The 25,026-nt window shown below is 68.2% G+C and overlaps 2 protein-coding genes across 2 annotated transcripts; both read right to left on the bottom strand.

Annotated features, from left to right (window-relative positions):
• Positions 1 to 190: 190 nt before the first annotated feature.
• AGAP2 (ArfGAP with GTPase domain, ankyrin repeat and PH domain 2) lies at positions 191 to 11,034 on the bottom strand. Its single transcript, XM_050334783.1, is given in 23 exon segments — positions 191 to 469; positions 737 to 963; positions 1,764 to 1,854; positions 1,945 to 2,096; positions 2,342 to 2,401; positions 2,652 to 2,792; positions 3,412 to 3,531; positions 3,635 to 3,779; positions 3,851 to 3,955; positions 4,034 to 4,120; positions 4,510 to 4,662; positions 4,730 to 4,851; positions 5,469 to 5,603; positions 5,684 to 5,825; positions 5,902 to 5,987; positions 7,337 to 7,424; positions 7,950 to 8,008; positions 9,879 to 10,074; positions 10,076 to 10,356; positions 10,359 to 10,466; positions 10,469 to 10,552; positions 10,555 to 10,663; positions 10,665 to 11,034. Coding segments are annotated over 23 exon segments (3,312 nt in total). The 5' UTR covers positions 11,007 to 11,034.
• A 5,611-nt stretch (positions 11,035 to 16,645) lies between these two features.
• On the bottom strand, positions 16,646 to 20,322 carry LOC126650228 (uridylate-specific endoribonuclease C-like). The gene is made up of 7 exons (XM_050334781.1): positions 20,197 to 20,322; positions 19,855 to 20,033; positions 18,999 to 19,198; positions 18,039 to 18,155; positions 17,497 to 17,603; positions 16,858 to 17,000; positions 16,646 to 16,742 (listed from the first exon to the last, which is right to left on the bottom strand). The coding sequence occupies exons 1-7, from the start codon at positions 20,320 to 20,322 to the stop codon at positions 16,646 to 16,648; spliced, it is 969 nt and encodes a 322-aa protein (XP_050190738.1).
• Between the last annotated feature and the right edge of the window lie 4,704 nt (positions 20,323 to 25,026).

Below are 25,026 nucleotides of genomic sequence, written 5' to 3'. Positions count from 1 at the left end.
TGGGGGGCCATTGTGTCCTCCCAGGAGGCCCTGCCCTGCTGGGGGAGGGTCGCTGTGTCCCCCAGACTCTTTGGGAGTGATGAATCCAGACCCACGAGGGGCCCTGCCCTGTTGGGGGTCACTGTGTCCCCCGGGAGCCCCTGCCCTGTTGGGGGTCACTGTGTCCCCCAGGGCCCTGCCCTGTTGGGGGTCACTGTGTCCCCAGGGCTCTGCCCTGTTGAGAGGTCACTGTGTCCCCCTGCGCTGATACCGGGTGAATTTGTGACAGGGGGTGGCAGCCGGTGGCTGGGGGTGGGGACACGGGGGTGTCAGTGTCGTGATGCCACAGGGACAGGGGCAGTGCAGACAGGGGGACATGGGAGTGAAAGGGACACAGGGTGGCACCGGGGTGGCGTGGGAGGCAGCGACACAGGGATGGCAGAGGCAGTGGGGTGGCACCATGGTGGGGCTGGATCCACGACTCCTGCTCCTCCCAGGGCACGGGGATGAGGGGACACGGGGTGTCCGGGACACAGGGCGGCACCAGGGTGGCGTGGGAGGTGGGCACACAGGGGTTCCAGGGACTGCACCCATTGGGGTGTGGGGTCACAGCGCATCAGGGGCCATGCTGTGACACCGGGGGGATAGGGCGGGTGGGGACAGAGCGGCGGCAGGGACAGGAGGTGGCACCGCAGCGACACCGCAGTGACAATCTGGGACCACGGGGGGACACGGGGGCGGGGCCGCGGGGACACACCCACCGGGAGGACTCGTGGGTGGGCTTGCAGCGGCCGCGCGGGTTCTGCTCCCAGATGCTGTTGGCCGTGGCGTTGCCGATGGCCGTGAGCACCAGGGTGAGCTCGCGGGGCCAATCGTCCAGGTCCAGCGAGCGCACGCGCGACACGTGCGTGCCCAGGTTGCGGTGGATGCCCGAGCACTCGATGCAGATCAGGGCGCCCAGGTTCAGGCTGGCCCACGTGGGGTCTGGGGGCACAGGGAGGGGGGGGGGTGGCCCGTGGCACAGCCCGGGGTGGCCAGGTGGGCACTGCACGGCCCGTGGCACCCTCTGGCTTAGGGCAGCCCACGGTGCGGGGCAAGGGGGGACCCAGGCCTGGTGTGGCACGTGGTGACACACGGTGTGACCCAGGGCCTGATGTGACACGTGGTGTGATACCCGGTGTGACCCATGGTGTGATACCTGGTGTGACCCAGGGCCTGGTGTGACACGTGGTGTGGCACACAGTGTGACCCAGGGCCTGGTGTGACACGTGGTGACCCATGGTGGGCACCTGCTGTGAACCAGGGCCTGGTGTGGCAGCCGGTGTGACCCAGGCCTGATGTGGCACCCGGTGTGGCACCTGGTGTGACCCAGGGCCTGGTGTGACACGTGGTGTCACACGGTGTGGCACCCGCTGTGACCCCGGGCAGTGTCCCAAGAGGCATCGTGTGGCATGGGGTGACCCCTGACATCACGTGGCCCATGGCACTGAGTGGCCCACGGCACGGTGTCACCCGTGGCTCCATGTGGCCTGTGCCACCCGTGACATCCTGTGACACACAGTGCCACATGGCCCAGGACACCACGTGGCACCACGTGGCCCATGTCCCTCCCTTGCCCTGCCGGTCAGGTGGCCCACGGCTGGTGGCACGATGTCACCCCGTGGCACTGTGTGACACCGTGTGACACCATCCCCTTCCCCGGCACAGGACACCACAGGGCCCGTGTCCCCAGGTCACCTCTGGGCCCGTGTCCCCCTGTGTCCCCCCCGTGTCCCCCCACTCACTGGGTGCCCCGCAGTCCACGCAGAGCGAGTTCCCGCGGGCGTTACGGATGGCCTGGATGGCCACGGCCTCGCTCTGGGAGTCCATGCGTGCCTGAGGGGAGAACAGGGGGCTCAGGGGGCGGGAGGGCCACACGGGAGGTGACACTGCGTCCCCTCCCCGGCCCCCCCCGGGGGGTCCCACCTTGTTCTTGCTGCTCTCGCAGCACTGCAGGCTGGCCAGGATCTGGCTCTCGATCGCCTGCACCCACGCGTCGCGCTCCTCGAAGCTGCCGGCCTCGAAGTGCCACGTCTGCCCCGTGCTCGACACGATCAGGAACTCGAAGTTTTCCTCCTCTGCAGGACCAGAGACCCCCGGCGTGGAGGACGGTGGGATGGGGGTCTCTCACCCTGGGGCACCGGGCTGCCCCAGTGCCCCCGCTCCGCGCCCCCAGATTCTGCCCGACGCCCCCTCCCGGAGGTGCCCACCCCGACCCGCTCCCGGGGACCCCCGTGTGGGCGCGGGGGATGCGCTGGCGGCAGGCAAAGGTCGGGGGAGGGCACAGCCACATGCGGGGGAGGCACCGCGGGCGCCACGTTACCTGTTTTATAAATATTTCTTAAACTACCAAAGCTTTTTAATTTCCACATTTTGCGCTTGGCTGCGGAGGGTCCGGGCAGCGGCAGCGGAGAGAGGAAAGGGGGACACAGTCAGGGGGGCCCCGGGGGCGGTGCGGGGGGGGTGGCAGGCGGTGGCGCAGCGAGGGGGGCGCGTGGGCAGCGTGGCCGAGCGTGGCACGGTGGGTGGGGGGCAGGATCGGCCCCGGATCCTCCCCCCGGGGTGTCCTCGCTGGGGTGGACGTGGGTGCCGTGGGTGAGCCGGGGCCGGGGACACGAGCCCGTGGCACTCACCCTCCGCCTGCCCCGCCGAGCCCTCGGTCTTGGACGGCGTCATCAGCTTCTTCCGCCGGTGCTTCTTCCTGTCGACCAGGGGGGACGGGGGGGGGTCCCTGCCCGCGCTGCCCGGGCTGGACATGGCCTCGAAGGGGGTGTCTGCAGGGGGACCACACGAGGGGGGCTGCGGGACCCGCGGGCACCGGGGACGCCGAGCTCAGTGGGCACTGCGGGCACCACGGGCACCGGGGACAAGGGAGCTCCCTGGGGACACTGCGGCCACCAGAGGGACACTGGGACCAGCAGGGACACCGAGGCCACCAGGGCCACCAAGACCATCAGGGTCACTGAGGTCACCAGGCTCACGAGGACAAGGGGACACCAGGAACTCAGGGGCCACCAGGGCCACCGGGGCCACCAGGGACACCGGGACCACCAGGGCCACCAAAGGCCACCAGGTCCCTGGGCTCACCAAACCCACCAGGGTCATCACGGCCACCAGGGCCACCAGAGGGCCAAACCCACAGGCATCGGCCACCGCCAAGGTCCCAGGCCGGTCCCGGCTCAGCAGGACCACCTGGCTCTCTGTGGCCTCTGGAACCACCATGACCACCAAGAGGTCCTCGAGCTCCTCAGGAGGCCCTGCGCTCGATGAGGCTACCACAGGCTGGTCCCTGGTCGGTCCCTGACCGGTCCCTGGTCAGTCCCTGGCCATGCCCCGGGAGGTGGTCGTGTCCCCAGGCGTGCTGGTGGCAGTGCCAGCGCCAGTGGCACTCACCTGCGGCGATGAGCTTGGCGCTGGAGGCCGAGGCGCAGCGCTGCAGCGACCGCTCGCCCTTGCCCACCACCTTCAGCCCCGGCTCGGGGGGTAGGCTCAGCCCCACGGAGGGGACACCGCCTGTGGGGGGGACAGACAGTGACAGACGGTCCCCCCGGTGTCTCCCCCGCCCCGGGGTCCCCCCAGCACTCACCCCCCGGCTCGGGGTCCCCCCAGCACTCACCCCCCGGCTCGGGGTCCCGCACCAGCCCGTTGATGCTGGCGGAGGGGCCGCAGGCGGAGATGGCCCTGGGCGGGCGCTTGCCGGGCACCTTGACCGTGGTGCGGAGCAGATCCATCTCCTTGCCGTGCGTGCTGTGGATGTAGTCCTGGGGGGCACCGGGGGGGTCACACGGGCCCCCCACGGTCCAGGGGGCTGTGTGGGGCCGGGGACACTCACGTTGATGCTGGGGTGGTAGAAGAGGAGCCCGTTGCTGGACAGGGTCACGTACTTCTTCTTCCACTCCTTGTTCAGGGAGTTGCCGCTGCGCTTGAGCAGGAAGCTCTGGGGACAGGGGGCGGTTGAAGGGACACGGGGGACGCTGGGACCCCACCCGTGTCCCCTGCCAGGGCCACCACCCACCTGTTTGATGGGGATGGCGCGGCCGCTGCCAGTGACCTCGCCACGGCTGTCCAGGCTGCGCTTCTCTGAGTCGCTGCCACGGCGAGTCTGCTGGGACAGGGATGGGGACAGGGATGGGGACAGGATGGGGACAGGGATGGGGACAGGGCCGGGGACATGTGGCATGGATGGGGACACTGCAGTGCCCTCGAGTCCCCCAGTGCTGGAGTCCCAGTTTGCCACAGAGCCCATGGCTGGGTGCTCGCGTGTCCCCCAGTGCCACCACCCTCAGTAGGTGCCACATGTCCCTTGCTGCCACTCCCCTGCCAGTGGGCACTGTGGATGTCACGTGTCCCCCCCCGTGTCACCCCTGCCAAGGGGACACTGTGGATGCTGCCCTCCCAGTGCCACCACCCCTCCAGGGCACTGCTCTGTGTCCCCCCGTGCCTCCCCGTGCCCCCCCGTGCCCCCCCATGCCAGGCCCCGCGGTCACTCACGGCGAAGAGGCTGGTGCGGCGCTTGGCCCCGCGGTGCAGCGAGCTGGGGGTGCCCAGGGCGGCGGGGGTCTCGCTGCGCAGCTCCCGGTGGCTCACGTTGGGCGTGGAGGGCAGGGAGGAGGAGTAGTCGCTGGTGTGGCCGCCGTTGCTGGCCTGGGGGGAGCAGGGGGTCAGCCCTGGGCCATGGTTGGGGGGGTCAGGGTGGGGGGCCGGGGGGTACCTGGCTGGGGTGGACCCCCCCCACGGGCGTGGAGGCGGCCGAGTGGCTCGAGGAGCTGGGCAGGGACTTGCAGGAGGCCACGAGCTGCTGCTGCTTCTTCAGCGCCACGGCCTTCTGGGCCACTGTGAGGGACCCCAGTCAGGGGGGCTGAGACCCCCACCTGCCCCTGACACGGCCCTGACGCACCTGGGCACCGTCCCCACCCCACCCCACACCTGGACAGGGTCCCCATCTCACCACACGTGGTCCTGAGCCCTCCGACCACCGCTGTCCCCAACACAGCTGTGACCCTGCACTGGCCACCATCCCTGTCCCACCAGGTCACCAGCCCCTCCCCCCACCCCATTCCACCCTGGCCACTGTCCCCATCCCACCTGGACATGGTCCCCAAACCATCTCATTCCTGTGTCCCCATCCCGCCTGAACATGGTCCCCAAACCATCTCATCCCTGTGTACCCATCCTGCCTGGACATGGTCCCCAAACCTTCTGGCAACTCTCACAGCCCCTCCCACCACCCACACCCCACCGTGGCCACCTTCCCATCTGGTCATGGTCACTGTCCCACCTGGGCACGGTCATCATCCCACCTGGACACAGTCACTGTCCCACCTGGGCACGGTCACCGTCCCACCTGGCTGCTGTCCCCACCCCATGCTGGTCACTGTCCCTGTCACACCACTTCCCCCACCCTCTCCCAGCCTCCCCCAGTCCCCCCAGACCCCGTGCCGGGCACCCACCCTCGGTGAAGACGCGGTCCACGTTGAGCCCGTACGTGGCGCAGGTCTCGTAGTAGAGGCAGCGCCGCGAGTCCCCGCAGAGCGCCCGCGCCCGCGCGTCCTCCACCGCCCGCGGGCTGGACGAGCTGATCTTGTCTGGGGGGGCAGCGGCTCAGACAGGGGTCCCCCGTCCATGCTGCCCCCTCCCCAAGGGCTGCCCCGGCCCCCCCGCTCACCCTGCGTGCCCACCAGCGCCAGGGCCACGTCGCCGGCGCCGCGGAGGCCGCCGAGCAGCTCGTGCAGCTGCGAAACCTCCTCGAAGCTGCTCTCACTCTCCAGGCTGAAGACGAGGATCACGCCGTCCACCCAGTTGGCAAACTGGGGGGGCCACGGGGGGGTCAGGCCTGGGCTCTGGCCAGAGAGCCCCCCACCCAGCCCCCCAGCCCCCCCGTACCTGCGCGTCCGGTGCTCCGGCCTCCTCCCGGATGAGCAGGAGGTGGCTCTGGCCATCAACCGTCACCTCGCGCTTGAACTGCCCGCCTGTGGTGAGGAGGGGCCCCTGCGGGTGTGCTCGGCCCCCGTGGTCAGCACTGCCACCCCAAATGTCCCCAAGCTCTGAGCAGCACCGGGACCTTGTCCATCCCATGGCCACACCCATCCCCTTCCCTATCTCCACCCATGGCCACACCATCTGTCCATCCCCATATCCATGTCCATCCCATGGCCATGTCCATCCCCTTCCCCATCTCCACCCATAGCCACGCCATCTGTCCATCTCCATATCCATGCCCATCCCATGGCCATGGTCATGTCCATCCCATGGCCATGTCCATCCCCTTCCCTATCTCCACCCATGGCCACGCCATCTGTCCATCCCCATATCCATGTCCATCCCATGGCCACACCCACCCCCTACCCCATCTCCACCCATGGTCATGCCATCTGTCCATCCCCATATCCATGTCCATCCCATGGCCATGGCCGTGTCCATCCCCTTCGCCATCTCCACCCACGGCCATGCCCAACACCACAATCCTGTCCATCCCCAGAGCCTTGACCATCCCATTACCATATCCATGTCCATCCCATGGCCATGTCCATCCCCTTCCCCATCCCCACCCATGGCCACGCCATCTGTCCATCCCCATATCCATGTCCATACCATGGCCATGGCCATGTCCATTCCCTACCCCATCTCCATTCATAGCCATGTCCAACACCACAACCCTTTCCATCCCCAGAGCCTTGACCATCCCATGACCATATCCATGTCCATTCCATGACCACACCCATCCCCTTCCCCATCTCCGCCCACAGCCATGCCCAACACCACAATCCTGTGCATCTCCAGAGCTTTGACCATCCCGTGACCTTGGCCATCCCATACCCAGCCCCATATCCATGTCCATCCCATACCCACGTCCATCCCCTTCTCTGTCTCCATCCATGGCCATGCCCAGCATTGTGACTTTGTCCATCCCCATAGCTTTGGTCACCCCATGACCACATCCATCCCATGACCATGTCCATGCCATGACCACATCCATGCCATGCCCAGCCCCACACCCATCCCACAACCATGTCCATCCCATGGCCATGCCCAGTCCTTGTCCATCCCACGTCCAGCCCCGAGGACACCTCCGTCCCCATCCCCATCCCCATCCCCATCCCCATCCCCATCCCCATCCCCATCCCCATGCCCATCCCTGTGACCATTCCACGGTCAAGCCCATCCCCACAGCCATGTCCATCCCATGGCCATCCCTGTGGCTACATCCATTCCATGCCCAAGTCCACCTCAAGTCCATCCCAAGTCCATCCCATGCGTATCCCATGTCCATCCCAAGTCCATCCCACAACCACCCCATGGCCACCCCGTGGCCACTCACTCTCAGTGGGCTCCAGGCCCACGTAGGAGCCGGTGAGGAAGCGGTGGACGAGCGCTGACTTCCCACTCTTGCTGCTGCCCAGGACCCCCTGGGGGAGAGAAGGGTCAGGGCAGCCAAGGGGGGGGGACACAGGACAGGGACAGGGGGACACTGGGACACAGGAACACAGGGTAGGGACATGGGGACATGGGACAGGGACAGGGGGACACAGGAACACAGGGCAGGGACACAGGGACACAGGGAAGGGACAGAGGGACACAGGACAGGGACACAGGGACACAGGGACAGGGGGACACAGGGACACAGGGACACAGGGACACAGGACAGGGACACAGGGACAGGGGGACACAGGGACACAGGGCAGGGACAGGGGACACAGGACAGGGACAGGGGGACACGGCAGGGACACAGGGACACAGGGCAGGGACACAGGACAGGGACAGGGGGACATGGGACAGGGACAGAGGGACACAGGGCAGGGGCAGGGGGACACAGGGACACAGGGCAGGGGCAGGGACACAGGACAGGGACAAGGGGACATGGGACAGGGACAGAGGGACACAGGGCAGGGACAGGGGGACACAGGGCAGGGACAAGGGGACGTGGCACCCACCAGGCGGATCTCGGGGATGGAGCGGCCCAGGGTCCACTCCTGGCTGTTCACCAGGGCCTCTGCAGGGGGGAGAGGGGTGAGACAGAGCCCAGGACCCCCAGACACCCCCCTCAGGCACCCCCCCAGGCACCCCAGGCACCCCAGGCACCCCCAGCACCCCAATCGGGGGGGAGCCCCCCCCGTGCAGCTCCACGGCAGCTCCTGCGTGGGTGTCACCAGCTGTCACCCGGCAACGGCACCGGGACGGGGGCGGCGCGAGGACGCGGGGACGCCACGTGGCGGGGACAGGGACGGGGACAGGGACGGGGACAGGGACTGGGTGGCACGAGGTCTATTGTGCCGGGGCATGAGGACACGGCGGGCACAGGGGCAGGGGTGGTGGGGGAGCACGGCGTGGCATGGGGACACCGTGGGGACGAGCGGGACACAGCGGGCACCGGGAGGCAGCAGGACGTGGCATGGGGACACGGTGGGACACAGAGTGGCACCAGGAGGACACGGTGGGACACAGAGTGGCACCAGGAGGACATGGTGGATTCCAGGACACGGTGGTCACAGGGACACAGAGTGGTACTGCTACGTGGTGTGGCACGGGGACAACCAGGTCGGGCCACGAGTGGCACCAGGACACGGTGCAGGGTGAGCACACAGCACGAGGACACAGCGGGCACCAGGATGGGGTGTGACACAGGGACACGGTGGTGACAGACCATGGCGGAACCGTCAGGCCACGAGTGGCACCAGGACACGGTGTAGAGTGAGGACACGGCACGAGGACACGGCGGGCACCAGGACACGGCCTGGCATGAGGACAGGGTGTGACATGAGGATGGGGTGTGACACCAGGACACGGCCTGGCATGAGGACAGGGTGTGACACCAGGACACGGCTGTCACCAGGACACAGCCTGGCATGAGGACAGGGTGTGACACGAGCACACGATGATTCCGGCACACGACGGGCGGGAGTTGGGGACGCCCGCAGTGCACGACGTGTCGGGCACAAGGACACATTGGCACCAGGACGGGGTGTGGCCCAGGACAGGGTGTGGCCCAGGACAGGGTGTGGTACACGAGGACACGCCCTGACACGAGGACACAGCATGACACGTGATGGGCATGAGGGGGTGACAGCCACGAGGACGTGGCCCAAGGACACACTATGGGCACAAGGACATGCCCTGAGCTCCCTCCACCCCCTGCTCGGCACCCCCAGCCCCCCAGGACACCCCAACAGGGGACACTGAGGCAGGGCACGGTCAGGGGGTCTCCCCACCCCTGGTGCCTCAGTTCTCCCCATCCCCACTCGGAACCACCCCCGCCACGCGCAGCAGCCACGGGGGTGACGCTGCCACCTGTCCCCCTCCGCTGTCACCCCTGTCACCCGGCCACCCCGGGCCCCCGGCGCTGCACACACCCCACGGCACCAGGGCGGGCGGAGGGAACAGAGAGACGCCGAGGGGGGGACACAGGGACAAGAGGGGGCCGTGGGGTGACCGTGGGGGACAGGACACGGGTGTGATGCACGGATGGAGGCGATGGACGGATGGACGGACGGACGGACAGATGGCGGGACAGAAGGATGATGGGGGGTTGCCCCCCTGATCTCCAGAAGCCCCCCCAACGGCGACACTGAGGCACGGGACCCCCCACCACGGCACGACCCCTCAAATCAACACCCGGGACCCCCCGTTGTGGGGGGGCCCCTGCCGGGGGTCACAGCTCCCCATGGCCCAGCACTTGCCCCCTCCCCAGCCCTGGGACACTGACGGGTCCTCCTGCCCACACGGGAGCCCCCAACCCCCCCCCAGGACACCGAGTCACGGGCACGGTGGGTACGGGCACCACCCCCCCGCCCACAGGGCACCCACAGGCACACCGAGACACGGCCGGGGCGACCCCGGGCCCCCTCAGGCCCACCGGCCCGTACTCACTGGGGGCGGCCCTGGCCGGGTCGGCGCAGGGAGGGGCCCAGGGGGCGCGGGATGGGTGGGGGTCGCCGCGGGGCTCTTGGCGAAGATCCCGCTGATGAACTTGAGCATCTTTCGGTCGCGGGTGGAGGCGCGACCCCCCTCGCGGCCCCGCTTCAAGCCCGTCTCAGGAGGGCGCAGGGCTCAGAGCCCCCGGCCCGGGCTGGAGGTCGCTGTAGTCCAGGGTCTTGCTCTTTCCCTTGTGGGGGGACAGCCGGGCCCGGGGGGGCCCCTCGGCCTTGGCCGCCGCCTTGGGGCGCCCCTTGCCCTCGCCCTCGGGCCACGAGAGGCGGCTGCCGGCGGGTTTGGGGGTCTTGCTCCCCCGGGGGTCGGGGGTCCCGCGGGCCCCCCCGGTGCTCACCGCTTTGGGGGGTTTGGGACCGGCCAGGCGGAGGCGGCGGGCCCCGGCCGAGGGGTGCGGGGAGGACGCGGGGGGCACCGGGGGGCTCTGTCCCCTCCGGGGGACCCTCAGGGCCCCCAGCTGGCCTGGCCCAGCAGCGGGCGGCGGGGGTCGAGGCGGGCTGGGGGCGTCAGGGGGTCCGACCCGCTCCCCTGCCCCTCAAGGTGCCCTTGGCCCCCGGGGTCGGGTTTGAGGGCCATGGCCGGGGAGGGGGCAGCAGCGCCGGGTCCGGTTTGGGGGCACGGCCGGGGGCGGCAGGGGCAGCAGCGCCAGGTCGGGTTTGGGGGCACCGCCGAGGGGCGGCGGGGGCAGCAGGGCCGGGTCGGGTTTGGGGGCAGCGCCGGGGCGGCGGCAGCAGCGCCGGGTCGGGTTTGGGGGCACGGCGGGGGCGAGGCGGGCGAGCGGGGCCGGGGGCGTCGGGGCCGGGGGCGCGGGGGCCGGGACCGGCCGTACTTATCCGGAGCGCGTCCTGCCGCTGGAAGAGCCGCTCGGGCCGCCGGGCTCGGCCGGGCTCGAGGGTGCGGGGGCGGCTGCCGCCCCCACGGCACCGGGGCTCCTCCATCGCCGCCCCCGCGACCGCCGCCGCCGCCGCCTCCGCCTCCCCCGCGGCGCCCACCGACTCGAGCTTGACCAGCGTGAGCGAGATGAGGTAGGTGGTCCTGCGCTGGAGGCCGGTGGTCCTGCTCATGGGTGCGGGCAGGGCCCCCGGGCGCCCCGGCCCCCCTCGCTCCCGCGCGGCGCCGCGCTGCCGGTGCCGGTGATGCTCCGGTCCCACCCCGGCCCTGCCTCCCGAAGCCTTCGCCGCTCGCCCGCCCCGGAGGGTTGGAACCGCCGCCGCACCCCCGAAATCCAACCGCCCCCACCCTCTCCCGGATCGGGGCCGCCCCCCGCCTCGCCCCCACCCCGGGTTAGCGGCCAGGGGGCATCGCTGAGGACCCCAGACCCCGGCGCTCGGAGGTGTCGGGGGTTGCGAGGGTGGGTGAGGGGTTTGGGGGCCGGGGGCCGATAGGAGGGTGTCGGGGGGGTTGGGGGCTACGGGGCTATGGTGGGGTCCACGGGGTGGGGAGAGGGGCTGGTTATGGGGGGAGGTTGGGGGTGAGGGAGGACGTGGGGAGTGACGGAACGAGGGGGGACACGGGTGTTGTGGGTCTGGGTGGGGGTCGCGGGAGTTGAGGGGTCCTTAGAGCTGAGGGGCTACGGGGAAAGGGACGGAGGGGTGGGGAGTGATGGGGGGAGAGGAGGAGAAGGGGTTATGGGGCGGGGGGCCATGCCCGGGCCCCGGGGCGGGGCTCACGGCAGCGCCCGGACGGGCTGCTCCTTGGCGGCGGGGGCGCGGGGGGCCCGGGGCCCGGCAGGGGGCCCAGCGCGGCCGGGGGCCGGGGCCGCCGCTCTCCGCCATGCGCCGCTCCCGGGGCCGGACCGGGGCGGGGGCGGGCGGCGGCCCCGCCGCTACCGGGCAGGCGCGAGCGCTCCCAGAGCCCCCCACGACCCCTCCCCCGGCCCCGGCACCTGCCGGGCTGCTGAGACCCCCGGCTCCCCGGCCCTCCAACCCTCCCCCGCTGCTCCCGCACCCCCAAAATCCCTCCCTTCCCTCCCCGGGGTCGGAAGGGGTTGGGGGAGGAAGGGGCGTGAGAGGGCAGTTCAGGGGGCCGTGGGGGGTCGAGAGGCTCTTCCACCCGATTTCCGGCATTTTTAGCAGCGGCGCAGCATCCCCTGCGCATCCCGTTACCACGGCAACGGCGGCCACGGAGATGGTACCGGCCGTGGAGCCCCCGTGTCACCCCCGTGCTCCCTCCCCAGTTTCAGCCCCCGTGTCACCCCCGTGGGACCCTCTGACGCGGTATCCCCCCCACGTGTGTCCCCCACGCCGACGTGATTTCCTCCCCCCCAGCCACGCGTGTCACAGCCCCGCGGGGGACACGGCTCGTGGGGACCCCCCAGCCCTCTGCAACCCCGGCTGGCACCCAGCGGGCACGGGGCGGGGGTCCCGGCCCTGTGGAGCCGCGTGTCCCCCACGCGTGGGGTCCCCCGGGACTTGGCACCGCTCCGGGTTCGTGACAGCGCCGGGAGCGTCGTCCCAGCAACGCGCCCACGACCCCCGCGGGGAGAAGGAGCCCCCCCGCCCCCCCGTGTCCCTGCTGTCACCCCAGCGCTGGGACCCGGGGGACGTCCCCGACCCGCGTGGGGAGTCTGGCTGGTGCTGCCTCTCCCAGTGCCCCCACTCCCTCCCAGGACACTCCCCCGCCATCCCTTAAGTGCCCCACGCTGCGTGGGGGACATGGGGTCACGCCGGGTCCGACCTCCCCCCCAAAAACATCCAGCCCTGCCCCCAACCCCGCTGTCCCCACTAGGTGAGATTGGGGCGTCCCAGGGGGCACAGCGGGGCAGCACCCCGGGGGCGGGTTGAGGGTCCCACGCACCCCCAGCGCTCCGTGGGTACCACAGCGGGCTCTTGGCAACGCGGCATCCCCGGCTTCCCGTCGCCATGGCAACCGCGCGGGAGATGCCAGCGCGGGGGAGGGGCACAAGGATGCAGGGGCTCGGGAATGAGGGGGGCCTAGCACTGGAACCCCTCCCCAAGTGACGTCATCGGACACCCCCAGCGGGGTCAGGGGGGGTTGGGGTGGGTGGAATCCCCCAAACTCCGGGGGCAAGGGAGGCCTCCCCATCTTCCCCTAACAACCCCCTCTGCATCATCCCCCAGCAGGTTCCCCCTCCCAAAACCCCTCCCCACCCCAACAGCCCCTTCCAGCACCCACAGCGGGCCCCCACTCCAGTAGGGCCCCCTCCCCGCCCCCACTCCCGGCAGAGCCCCCGGCAGGAGGGGGAGGAAGTGGCCCCACTTCCCCGCGCTGGGGCCAGAAGCCAACCATGGGCCCCAGCGCGGAAATGGGGGGGCCCTGACCCCCCAACCCCCCCGGCGGGGCCCTGTGGCCCCCCATGGGTCCCGTTTTGGGGGGGGGTCGGTGCTGTTGAGCCCTCCCCTAGTACCGGGCAGGATCAGGCCCTGGGAGGGCCATGGACTGGGGGGCCCTGTGGAAGGAGGGGGAGGGGACTCCCCGAGCCAGAATGGGACCCCCAGGGTGGTTGGAGGGGGTCAGGGACCCCCCGGGCTGGGACAGGACCCCCAGGGTGGTTGGAGGGGGTCAGGGACCCCCCTGGGCTGGGACAGGACCCCCATGGGGGCTGGGGCACCAGCAGGGCCAGTGCTGGGGACACGGGAGGGGCTGAAGGGGGGACAATGTTTGTCCGTCCATCCATCCATCCATCCATCCATCCATCCATCCATCCATCCATCCATCCATCTGTCCGTCCCTCCATCCCTCCACCCCCCTGTCTGTCTGTCCATCCCTCCCGCCAGCCCCCTGTGCATCTCTCCATCCATCCATCCACGTGTCCACCTGTCCATCTGTCCATCTCCAGTCCCACTCATCCATCCTCCATCCATCCCTCCATCCCCCTGTCTGTCTGTCCATCCCCCTGTCTGTCTGTCCACCCACGCCTCCAGCAGCCCCGTGTCCACCTGTCCACCCATCCCCCCTTCCCTCTCCTCTCTGTCCACCTGTCCGTTCGTCCTCCCTTTCCCCCCCTTCCCCCTGCCCGTCCCTCCCTGTGTCACCCCCCCATCCCTCCCCTCCCTCCCCGCACCCGCGGGACTCCCATCGCTGTGTCCGTCCCTCTGTCCCTCCCTGTGTCCCTCCCTGTGTCCCTCCCTGTGTCCATCCCTGTGTCCATCCCTGTGTCCATCCCCGTCTGTCCGTCCCCCCCTGTCCACCCCGTGCCCGCCGTGCCCCCCGTACCTCGGAGCCCCCTGAGGGCGCTGCCCAGGCTGCCCCTGAGCCGCGGGTCGGGCACGGTCTCCACGAGCCGCACCAGGCGGTTCAGGTGGCCCTTGGCCCCCTCGTGCCGGGCCACCTCGGCCCGGATGGCCGCCAGGACCTCGCGCCGCTCCCGGGGGGCCCCCATGGCACCCCCGGCCCCGCCAGGGACCCCCTGCTCGGCCCCCCGGCCCCTCCTCCCCGCCGCTTCCTGCGGGGCCGCGGGGACGGGGACACGTCACGGGCCTGGGAACGGCGGCGCCCGGCCCCGTGGGCGCGTCGGGACACGCCGGGACACGCCTGGGACACGCCAGGGACACGCCTGGGACACGCCTGGGCCCATCGGGCCGCAGGGCACGGCCCGGCACGCCCCGACACGCCGGGCCCGGCCCCCACGCCACGGACACGCGGGACACGGGGGTGGGGACACAGTGGGGGCACACACACGGCTGGGTGCTAGGGGACACGGCAAGGACACACGTGTGCCGGGGACACGTCGGGGGGGCACCCACGGGCGTCTCATGCAGACACACTGGGGACACACGTGGGGACAGGGACATGGCAGTGACGGGCTGAGGATGCGTGTGGGCACAGGGACACGCTATGGACACGCGTGCAGTGACACAGGCACGCCAGGGACACGTGTGCAGGAACGTGGACATGCCAATGACATGTGTGCAATGACATGTGCAGTGATACAGACACACCAATGACATGTGTGCAGTGACACAGACGTGCTGGGGACATGTGTGAAGTGACACACGGACATACCAATGACACGTGTGCAGTGACACAGACACACTAAGGACACGTGTGCAGTGACACACGGACATGCCAACAACACGTGTGCAGTGACACAGACAGGCTGGGGACATGTGTGAAGTGACACACGGACATATCAATGACATGTGTGCAGTGACACAGACACGCCACTGACACGTGTGCAGTGACACAGACATGCTAAGGACACATGTGCAGTGACACAGACAGGCTGGGGACATGTGTGAAGTGACACACGGACATATCAATGACATGTGTGCAGTGACACAGACACGCCACTGACACGTGTGCAGGGACACAGACATGCTAAGGACACATGTGCAGTGACACAGGCTGGGGATATGTGTGAAGTGACACATGTGCAGTGACACCCGGACACACTAAGGACACGTGTGCAGTGACACAGACACACTAAGGACACACATACAGTGACACATGGACACACTAAGGACACGTGTGTAGTGACACAGACACACCAATGACACGTGTGCAGTGACAGACATGCTAAGGACATGTGTGCAGTCACATGGGTACACTAAGGACATGTGTGCAGTGACACATGGACATGCCAATGACACGTGTGTAGTGACACAGACACACCAATGACATGTGTGCAGTGACAGACACGCTGGGGACACGTGTGCAGTGACACAGACACACCAATGACACATGTGCAGTGACACATGGACACACCAATGACACGTGTGCAGTGACACAGACACACTAAGGACACGTGTGCAGTGACACATGGACATGCTAAGGACACATGTGCAGTGACACAGACACGCTGGGGACACGTGTGCAATGACACAGACACACCAATGACACATGTGCAGTGACACATGGACACACCAATGACACGTGTGCAGTGACACAGACACGCCAATGACACGTATGCAGTGACACACGGACATGCCAACAACACGTGTGCAGTGACACAGACACGCTAAGGACATGCATGCAGTGACACAGACACACCAATGACACGTGTGCAGTGACACAGACACGCTAAGGACACGCGTGTCCCCTCACACACACAGAGCCCCCCCCATGTCCCCACATCCCCCAACCCCCCCCAGGTGTCCCCGTGGGACCCCAGGAAGAGCCGAGGACCCTCAGGGACATTCCCGTGGCTCCCCAGCCTGGACCCCCACCCTGAGTGCCCCGGGGGTCCCCACCACAGGGGGTCCCCATGGGGTCCCACCCCAGAGTGACCCCCTGCATCCCCAGGCAGAGACAGAGGGGGTCATTGGGGAGTTTATTGGGGGTTCATGGGGGGGCCATGGGGATGTTTGGGGGGCTCAGGGGGAGAGGGGGTGTTTGGGGGGCTCAGGGAGTGTTTTGGGGGCTCAGGAGCCTGGTTTAGGGGGTTCAGGGGGTCTTTTGGGTGGTTCAGGGGGTGTTTGAGGGGTCAGGGGGTCGGGGATGTTTTGGAGGGCTCAGGGGCTGGTTTGGGGACTCAGGGGACTGTTTTGAGGGGCTATGGGGATCAGGGGTGTTTTGGGGGCTCAAGGGGTCAGGGGTGTTTTGGGGGCTCAGGGGATGTTTTGGGGGATCGGGGGGTGTTTTGGGAGCTGTTAGGGGGGCTCAGGGGGCTGTTTGGGAGGTCTCAGGGGGTCAGGGGTTGTTTTAGGGATCTCAGGGGGTGTTTTGGGGGCTGTTTGGGGGGGCTCTGGGGATCAGGGGATGTTTTGGGGGTTTCAGGGGCTCAGGGGCTGTTTCGGGGGTCTCAGGGGGTCAGGGGGTAGGCAGAGGCCACGAGTCTCTTCTTGTCCCACGAGTAGGTTTGGATCGTGGCCTCCTCACCTCCCAGGCTGACGTGGCACCTGCGGGCACATTGGGGGGGTGGTCCCGGCTCTGCCACCCTCGGGGGGGCTCTGGGACCCCGGGGGTGCCGGCGTGTCCCGAGGAGGGTTCTCCCCCTCCTGTGCCCCCACTCACGGGCGGTCGGGCCGGGTCAGGAAGCAGAGGGTGAACAGGGCCAGGTCGAACTCGGGGCTGGAGCCCACCAGGAGCGACCCCCGCGCCTTGGGGTGCCCGTCCCAGCGGAACCGCAGCGACAGCACGTCCGGGAAGCCCGTCCACTGCGGGGGGCACGGGGGGCACAGACACGGGGGACACGCGGGGAACACAGGGGTGCGGTCACGGGGGCAGGGACACGCAGGACCCCTGGGACGGGGACAGAGGGACACTGGGGGGGACACGGGGGGTCCTGGGGCAGGGAGGTGGCAGGAGGGGTGAGGGTGACACGGGGGGTTCATTCTCAGGGACATTGGGGGGTGGGCACAGTGACAGGGACCCTGAGGGTGATCCCAGGGGACTGAGACCCCGGCTGGGGACACCGAGGGGTGTGGGGGAGGGACCCCGGGAGTTGTTGCAGAGGGTCCCCTGCGTGTGTCTCCATCCCTCACTCGGGGCTTCCCCCTGTATCCCCATCCCCCCCATGTCCCATCATCTCCATGACCCTGTGTCCCCCCCAGGGTCTCTGTGTCCCCCTGTGTCCCCCCATGTCCCCGTGTCCCCCATCCCCGTGTCCCCCTGTCCCCCCTGTTCCCCGTGTCCCCCTGTGTCCCCACTCACGGGTCCATCCCAGGTGTACCCCAGGTATTCCATCCTCCCTGCTCTCTCCAGCGCCTGCAGCTGCACCCAGTTGTGACACCCGGACACCGCCCCCTTCTTCAGCTCCCCTGGGGACAGGGACAGGGGGGTGACCGCAGTGACCTCACCCTGGACACCCCCCCACGACATCCCAGCCCACGGTGAGGTCCCCAACCATGCCCTGCCTTCATCCCCACAGTGTCCCCTCTGTCCCCACACTGTCTCCCTGTCCCCACAGTGTCCCTCTCTCCCCACAGTGTCCCCTCTGTCCCCACAGTGTCCCCCTGTCCCCACAGTAACTGTTCCAATGTCCCCACCCTTGCTGTTCCCCCCAGCCTCAAAATGACACCCCCCATCTCCAGTGTCCCCCCTGTCCCCTCCCGTGTCCCCTCTGTCCCCTCCCTGTGCTAAAAGCAGAGTAGTCCAGCACCACCCCTCCCCACCCCGCTGTCTCCTCATCTCCCTGTCCCCCACCGTGTCCCTCCTGTCCCTCCCCTGTCCCCCCGTCCCCCGTGTCCCCTCACCATGGAACACGTGCTCGAAGCCCGAGGAATCCAGAACTTTCCCTCCCGATCGGGAGTAGAGCCCGAACCACATGGAGTGAAGGTCGGCCCGGAAGGACTCGGCGGAGGGGTACAGACCTGGGGACACAGAGGGGACATCACAGGGACAGCGTGGGGACAGGGGTACAGGCCTGGGGACACAGAGGGGACATCACAGGGACAGCGTGGGGACAGGGGTACAGGCCTGGGGACACAGAGGGGACATCACAGGGACAGCGTGGGGACAGGGGTACAGGCCTGGGGACAGTGCAGGGACAGGGGTACAGGCTTGGGGACAGCCAGGGGACATCATGGGGACAGCCCTGGGAAGGGGTGGGACATGGGGACAGGGGGTTTAGCCCTGGGGACAGTGCAGGGGGACAGGGGGGACACTGTGGGGACGCCGTGGGGACACTGTGGGGACAGGGAAACACCCCTGGGGATGGGGAGGACACGTGGGGACACTGTGGGGACAGGGGGGGATACCACGGGAACACCGTGGGGACATCATGGGGACGTGGGGTGCAGCCCTGGGGACACCGTGAGGACACCAAAGGGTACCCCGTGGGGACACTGTGGGGACATCGTGGGGACACTGTGGGGACATCGTGGGGACAGGAGGGACACCGTGGGGACCCTTAGGGACACCGTGGGGACTCCGTGGTATGGGGGGACACCGAGGGATGGGAAAAGACACTGTGAGGACCCCGTGGGGACACCCTGGGGACACCCTGGGGACACCGAGGGATGGGAGGAGACGCTGCAGGGATGGTGGGGTGGGGACACCGTGAGGGCACAGCGGGGACACTCTGGGGACACTCTGGGGACACTCTGGGCACGGGGGGACACTCTGGGGACACAGTGGGGACACTCTGGGCACGGGGGGACACTCTGGGGACACAGAGGGGACATTCTGGGCACGGAGGGCCCCGCTGTCCCCACCCTTGCTGAGCACGAAGCTCTCGAGCAGCGCCAGGACGGGCGTGGCGAGCGCTGCCTGCAGGAACTGCCGCTCCTCGAGCTGCTCCTGCTCCGTCACCTCCTCCGCCAGCCCCGTCCGAGCCTCGTAATTGTCCAGCAGCGCCAGCAGCAGCGAGAACGTGGGGCGGGACAGCAGGGCCGGGGACACGTAGGAAAACAGCCTGGAGTTGGGGTCAAGGGATGTGGGATCAGGAGGGAGGGATGGGGGGATGGGATGGAGACAGGAGGGTTTGGGATGGAGTGGTGGGATGGGATGGGATGGGATGAGGTTGTGGGATGGAATGGAAACAAGAGGGTTGAAGATTTGGGGTCAAGGGATGTGGGATCAGGAGAGAGGGATGAGAAGATGGAGACGTGGGATGGAAATGTGGGACTGGGATGGGATGGAGGGACAGGGATGGAGACAAGTAGGATCAAAGGATGGGATGGAGAGAGGAGGGTTTGGGATGGAGGTGTGGGATGGGATGGGATGGGATGGAAACCAGTGGGATGGAGTTGTGGGGTCAAGGGGTGTGAGATCAGGAGGAAGGGATGGAGGAATGTGGGTTTGGGATGTGGGAATGAGGATGGAGACACAGGGGATTGGGATGGGATGGAGGGATGGGATGGGGACAGGAGGGTTTGGGATGGAGGGATGGGATGAGAATAGGAAGGTTTGGGATGGAGGGTTTGGGATGGGATGTAGGGATGGGATGTAGGGGTGGGATGGGATGGGATGGGATGGGATGGGATGGGATGGAGGGGTGGGATGTAGGGGTGGGATGGACTGCAGAGCAGGGCAGGTAGACGGGTGGGGCTGGAGGGTGGGGGCACTCACGGCAGACGGGAAGCCCCCTCCCCCTCACCTCTGGCTCCCGGGTCGCCCTCGGGGCTCTGCAGGTTCAGCTCGAGCTGCCCCGGCCCCGCCCGGTTCGAATCGGCCTCGAGGAGCTGCTCGGAGAGATCGCGGAGCTCCCGGTCCGACACGGCCGACAGGGGGTCGGGACCCCCCCGGGGCTCCGGGTCCGACAGGGCCGAGAGGGGATCGGAACTCCCCCCCGGGGCTCAGGACCCTCGGCTCAGGACCCTCCGGGCCTGGTCTGACACCCCGACAGGGGTCGGGACCCAGGGCTCCGGGTCCGACACCCCGAAAGGGGATCGGGACCCCAGGGCTCAGGACCCCAGGGCTCAGGATCTCCCTGGGCTCCTGGTCGGACACCCCCGAGAGGGGCTCGGGACCCCCCAGAGGGGCAGGCAGGACCCCCCCGAGGGTCACCAGCAGCACCAGGAGCAGCCACGTCGCCATTTCGGGCCCCCACTGACCTGACCCCCTTATAAAATCGCCGCTATCGCCGCGATAACGCCCCGAGGTCGCGATGTGGGAGGGGAGGACCCCAGGCTGGTTTGGAGGTCGCTACCTCCCTACCCCCAATAACCTCGGCCCTGCCCCCTGGGTGATTTGGGGCTGCCCCTCCCCCCTCGCAGGATTTGACCCCCTGCGAGTCAGAAACCCCCAAATCCGCCCCCCCGCCCCCGGGCTGGTTAATGGTTAGGGACCAAATGTGGCCCCTCAAGGACTTCCCAGGGAGGGGAGGGAGGGCAGAGCCCCCTAAATCACCGCGGGGGCACTGGGGGTTTGGGGTGCGGAGGGGAAGGGGGGACCCTGGCGGGGTTTGGGGAGCTGGGGACACACGGGGGGCCGTGTGGATCTTGGGGGAGAAGGGGTGCCCGGGGTTCGTGGGTGGAGATGTAGGGGGTCACGGGGCAGCAGGGGGATCCCAGGGGCTCTGGGTCTGGGGAGGTTCTGGGGTCTGTGGGGTGGGGGGAGTTCTACAGGGATCCTGGGGGGCTCTGGGGAGACCTGCTGGGACTGGGGAGTTTGGGGGCTGGGGGTTCCTGGGGGTCATGGGGACCAGGACTCTGGGGGTCTTGGGACTGCCTGGACTGGGGGGCTGGGGTGACTGGAGATTGGGGCGTCCCTGGGGGTTACAGGCATTTCTGGGGGCTAGGGGGTCCCTGAGGTTCAGGCATTTCTGGGGAGTCGGGGGTCCCTGGAGGGTTCCAGGCATTTCTGGGGGCTGGGGAGGTCCCTGGGGGGTTCCAGGCATTTCTGGGGGCTCAGGGTGTCCCAGGGGAGCTGGAACTGCTGGGTCAGTGGAGACTGGGGGGCTGGAGGGGTTCGGGGGTGTGGGGATGGGTTGGAGGACCCTGGGGGCTGTAGGGAGCTGAGAGGGTGTTTTTAGGACTCGGGAGCTGTGGGGACCCGGGGGAGCTGTGGGGATCCGAGGGGGCTGTGGGGACCGGAGGGGGCTGGGGGACCCAGGGGGCTGTGGGGACACAGGGGGCTGTGGGGACCGGAGGGGGCTGTGGGGACCCGGGGTGGGGCTGTGGGGACCCGGGGTGGGCTGGGGACCCAGGGGGCTGGGGACCTGAGGGGGCTGTGGGACCTGAGGAGGGCTGTGGGGACACGGGGGCTAGACACGGGGGCTGTGGGGACACGGGGGGGGTGTCTTTAAGGACCCGGGGGGCGGGGCTTTATTGCCCGGGAAGCCCCGCCCTAATCCGGGCAGACCCCGCCTCTCACGGCCTCAAGGAGCAATCTGCGCATGCGCCTCATATGCGGGGTGGGGCTAATCCCATATATGGATTGTATGGGCGTGGCTATGTCCATACACGGTTAGATGGGCGGGGTCATCTCAAAATACGTCAAAAAGGGCGTGGCTATGCCCGTATACAGACCGGTGGGCGTGGTCTCGCCCCCCGCGCACGCGCAGTGCGGGCGAGCGCGGGACCGCACCTTAAAGGGACCCCGGGACCCCCAAAAACCCCCGGACTCCCGAACCCCTGGGAGTCCCCCTGGGACCCCCAACCCCCGCCATGGTGTGCGGGGGCTTCGCCTGCTCGCGCAACGCGCTCTGCGCCCTCAACGTGGTTTACGTGGTGAGCGGGGGTCCCGGGGGAGGGGGCAATTGGGAACCCCGGGAGGGGAGGGGCTCCCTCCTCCTCAGGGGGACGGGGAGGGGCTCTCCGGGGTGGGGAGGGGCTGCGGGGTCGCACAGGAAGGGGGCGGTGGAGGGAGCTGGAAGAGGGGGACGCCCTCCAATTTGGGGGACTGCTGGGGTCCCCGGACCTGGGGGCTCCTGGGCCCCGGTGTGGGGGTTGGGGAGGGGCTGCGGGGTCGCCTTTAGGAAGGGAAGGTTGGGGGAATCGGGGTCCTGGGGAGGGGGCACCCCAAAATCACAAGGGTGGGTCAAAGGTCAAACCCACGCGGCCGAGGACACGGGGGGCGGTGACACCGCGTGACCCTTTGGGAGCCCCCTTCCCCCAGTAATCCCAGTGCTCCCAGTCCCACCCCAGTGACCCCTTCCCAGCCCTTTGGGGCCTGGGAGTCTCCCAGAGCCCCCTGATCCCCAGCCCGTGCCCCCCAGCTGGTGGGGGTGCTGCTGGTGGGGTGGCGGGGTGGGCGCGGGGCTGGGGGCTCGGCCCATCCCCCCTGCTCGGCGGAGCCTTCGCCGTCGGGACCTTCCTGCTCCTCCTGGCGGGGCTGGGGCTGCTCAGGGCGCTGCGGCACCACCAGGTCCTGCTCTTCTTGTATCCTTTTTGGGGGCTGGGGGATGCGACCCCACGGGGCTCCTGAACCACACCGGGGTCACTGAAACACCGTCAATAACCCCAACCCCCCGGAGCTCCTGACACCCCTCCGGGGTCACTGACACCTCCCAGTGTTCCCCAAACCCCTCACTGTCCTCCCAAACCCCCCGGGTCGTCGACACCCTCAGTGTCCCCAAACCCCCCGGGGTCCCCACCCCTCCTGAGCTCATTGAGACCCCCTGTGTCTCCAACCCCCCAAAGGGTCCTGAAACCTCCCTAAGCCCCTCCCTCCACCCCCCGTGTCCTCCTCTGGCTTTTTGGGGGTCCCCACCCACTGTGTCCCCAACCCCCCAAGGCTGTCACACCCTCCCTGGACTCCCAACCCCCCACCCCGGGTGGTCCTGAGGGGGAGATTGAGGGGCTGGGGGCCCTTGGGGAATTTGGGGTGTCCTGGATGATTTGGGGTGTCCTGGGGGCTAGGGTGTCCCGGTGATTTGGGGTGTCCGTGGGATGATTTGGGGTGTCCTGGGTGGCTCAGGGTGTCCTGGGGTTAGGGTGTCCCGGGTGATTTGGGGTGTCCTGGGATGATTTGGGGTGTCCTGGGGTTGAGGTGTCCCGGGTGATTTGGGGTGTCCTGGATGATTTGGGGTGTCCTGGGGTTGGTGTCCCGGGTGATTTGGGGTGTCCTGGGGATTTGGGTTGTCCTGGCGGGGTTGGGATGTCCTGGGGATTTGGGGTGTCCTGGGGATTTGGGTGTCCCGGGGTGCTCTGGGGTGTCCTGGGCTGGGTTGTCCCGGGTGATTTGGGATGTCCCGGGTGATTTGGGGTGTCTCTGAGGGGGTTTGGGATGTCCTGGGGGTTAGTGTTCCGGGGGTTTGGGGGTCTCTGTGTCGGGGCCCCCTTGACCCCCCAGTACGTGCTGATCCTGGGGCTGCTGTTCCTGTGCCAGCTCGGCCTGTCCTGCGCCTGCCTCGCCCTGGCCCGGCACGATCAGGTGGGGACCCTCTCGGGACCCCCAGGACCACCCTGGGACCCCTGACCTCCTGGGACCCCTGACCTCCCAGAACCCCTGAGATCCCCAGGAACCACCCTGGGACCCCCCTGACCCTCGGGGTCCCTGTAGGGGTCCCTGATGAATTTCGGGGTCCATGGGAGGGGCCCTGTTTAATTTCAGGGTCCCTTTGGGGGGTCTCCGATTAATTTTGGTGTCATGGGGGGGGGTCCCTGTTTAATTTTGGGGTCCCTGGGACGGGTCCCTGTTTAATTTTGGGGTCATGGTGGGTCCCTGATGAATTTTGGGATCCATATGGGGTCCCTGATTAATTTTTAGGTCCCTGGGGGGGAGTCCCCAATTAATTCTGGGGTTATGGGGGGTTCCCTGTTTAATTTTGGGGTCCATGAAGGGGGTCCCTGATAATTTGGGGTCCCTGGGGGGGGTCCCTGTTTAATTTTGGGGTCATGGGGGGGTCCCTGTTTAATTTGGGTCCCTTTGGAGGGGGTCCCTGTTTAATTTTGGATTGTCCCCCCCCCAGGAGCGGCTCCTGCTCTCGGCCTGGCCCCTGCTGAGCGGGGGGGCCCGGGGGGAGCTGCAGGGCAGGTTGGGCTGTTGTGGCCTGGGGCCCTCGGACCTCCCCTGCCAGCGCCCCCCGCTGAGCCCCCTGGGCTGGAACCTCGGGACCCCCAAAACTGCCCTGCTGTGAGTTGGGGAGGGGGTGTCATGGGGTTTTTGGGGATCCCTGGGGGTATCGAGGGGGTTTGGGGGCAATTGGGGGCAGGTGGGTTTGAGGGGCTGATGGGGTTTGGGACCCTGGGGTAACTGGGGGTCAGGGTCTTTTTGGGGTTTGGAGGGGTGGGGGTGGGGGCCTGGGGTGTCTGGGGGCTTGGGAGGACCTTGCAGGGGCGGGGGAGGGGTGGAGCTTTGGGGCCCCTGAGGTTTTGGGACAATGTGGGACGTTTGGGGACCCACGGGGGGCAGGGGAGGGGCTGGGGACCCCGGGTGGGGGCACGGGGAGGGGGCATCTGGGACTCCCCTCCTGCTCCCCCAGAGGTGCCGATCCCCTGGGGTCCCCTCGTGCTCCCCTGCGCCCCTGATCCTGCAGCACTCGAGCCAAGCCCTCCGGATCCTGGGGGCCGGGCTGTTCTTCAGCTTCACCGAGGTACGGGGGGTTCCAGGGGGTCCGGGGGTCCTGCAGGGTCCTCACCCTCCTCCCCTCATCTCTTGCAGGTTTTGGGGTGTGGCTCGCGCTGCGCTCTGAACCAGAGAGACCCCCGGCCAACCCCTGAGCCTTCCTGTAGGGGAGGGGGCACAGAGATCGGGGGTGGTAAAGACTCCCTGGGGGCACAGGAACTGAGGGTGGGGGAAGAGACTCCCGGGGGCACAGAGATCTTAGGGGGCAAAAGACCCTCGGGGGAATAGAGA

This window comes from Myiozetetes cayanensis, unplaced genomic scaffold (assembly GCF_022539395.1).
Source record: "Myiozetetes cayanensis isolate MyiCay16 unplaced genomic scaffold, myiCay2020 scf59, whole genome shotgun sequence".
Taxonomy (NCBI): domain Eukaryota; kingdom Metazoa; phylum Chordata; class Aves; order Passeriformes; family Tyrannidae; genus Myiozetetes; species Myiozetetes cayanensis.
This window is presented reverse-complemented; position numbering and strand designations above follow the sequence as displayed.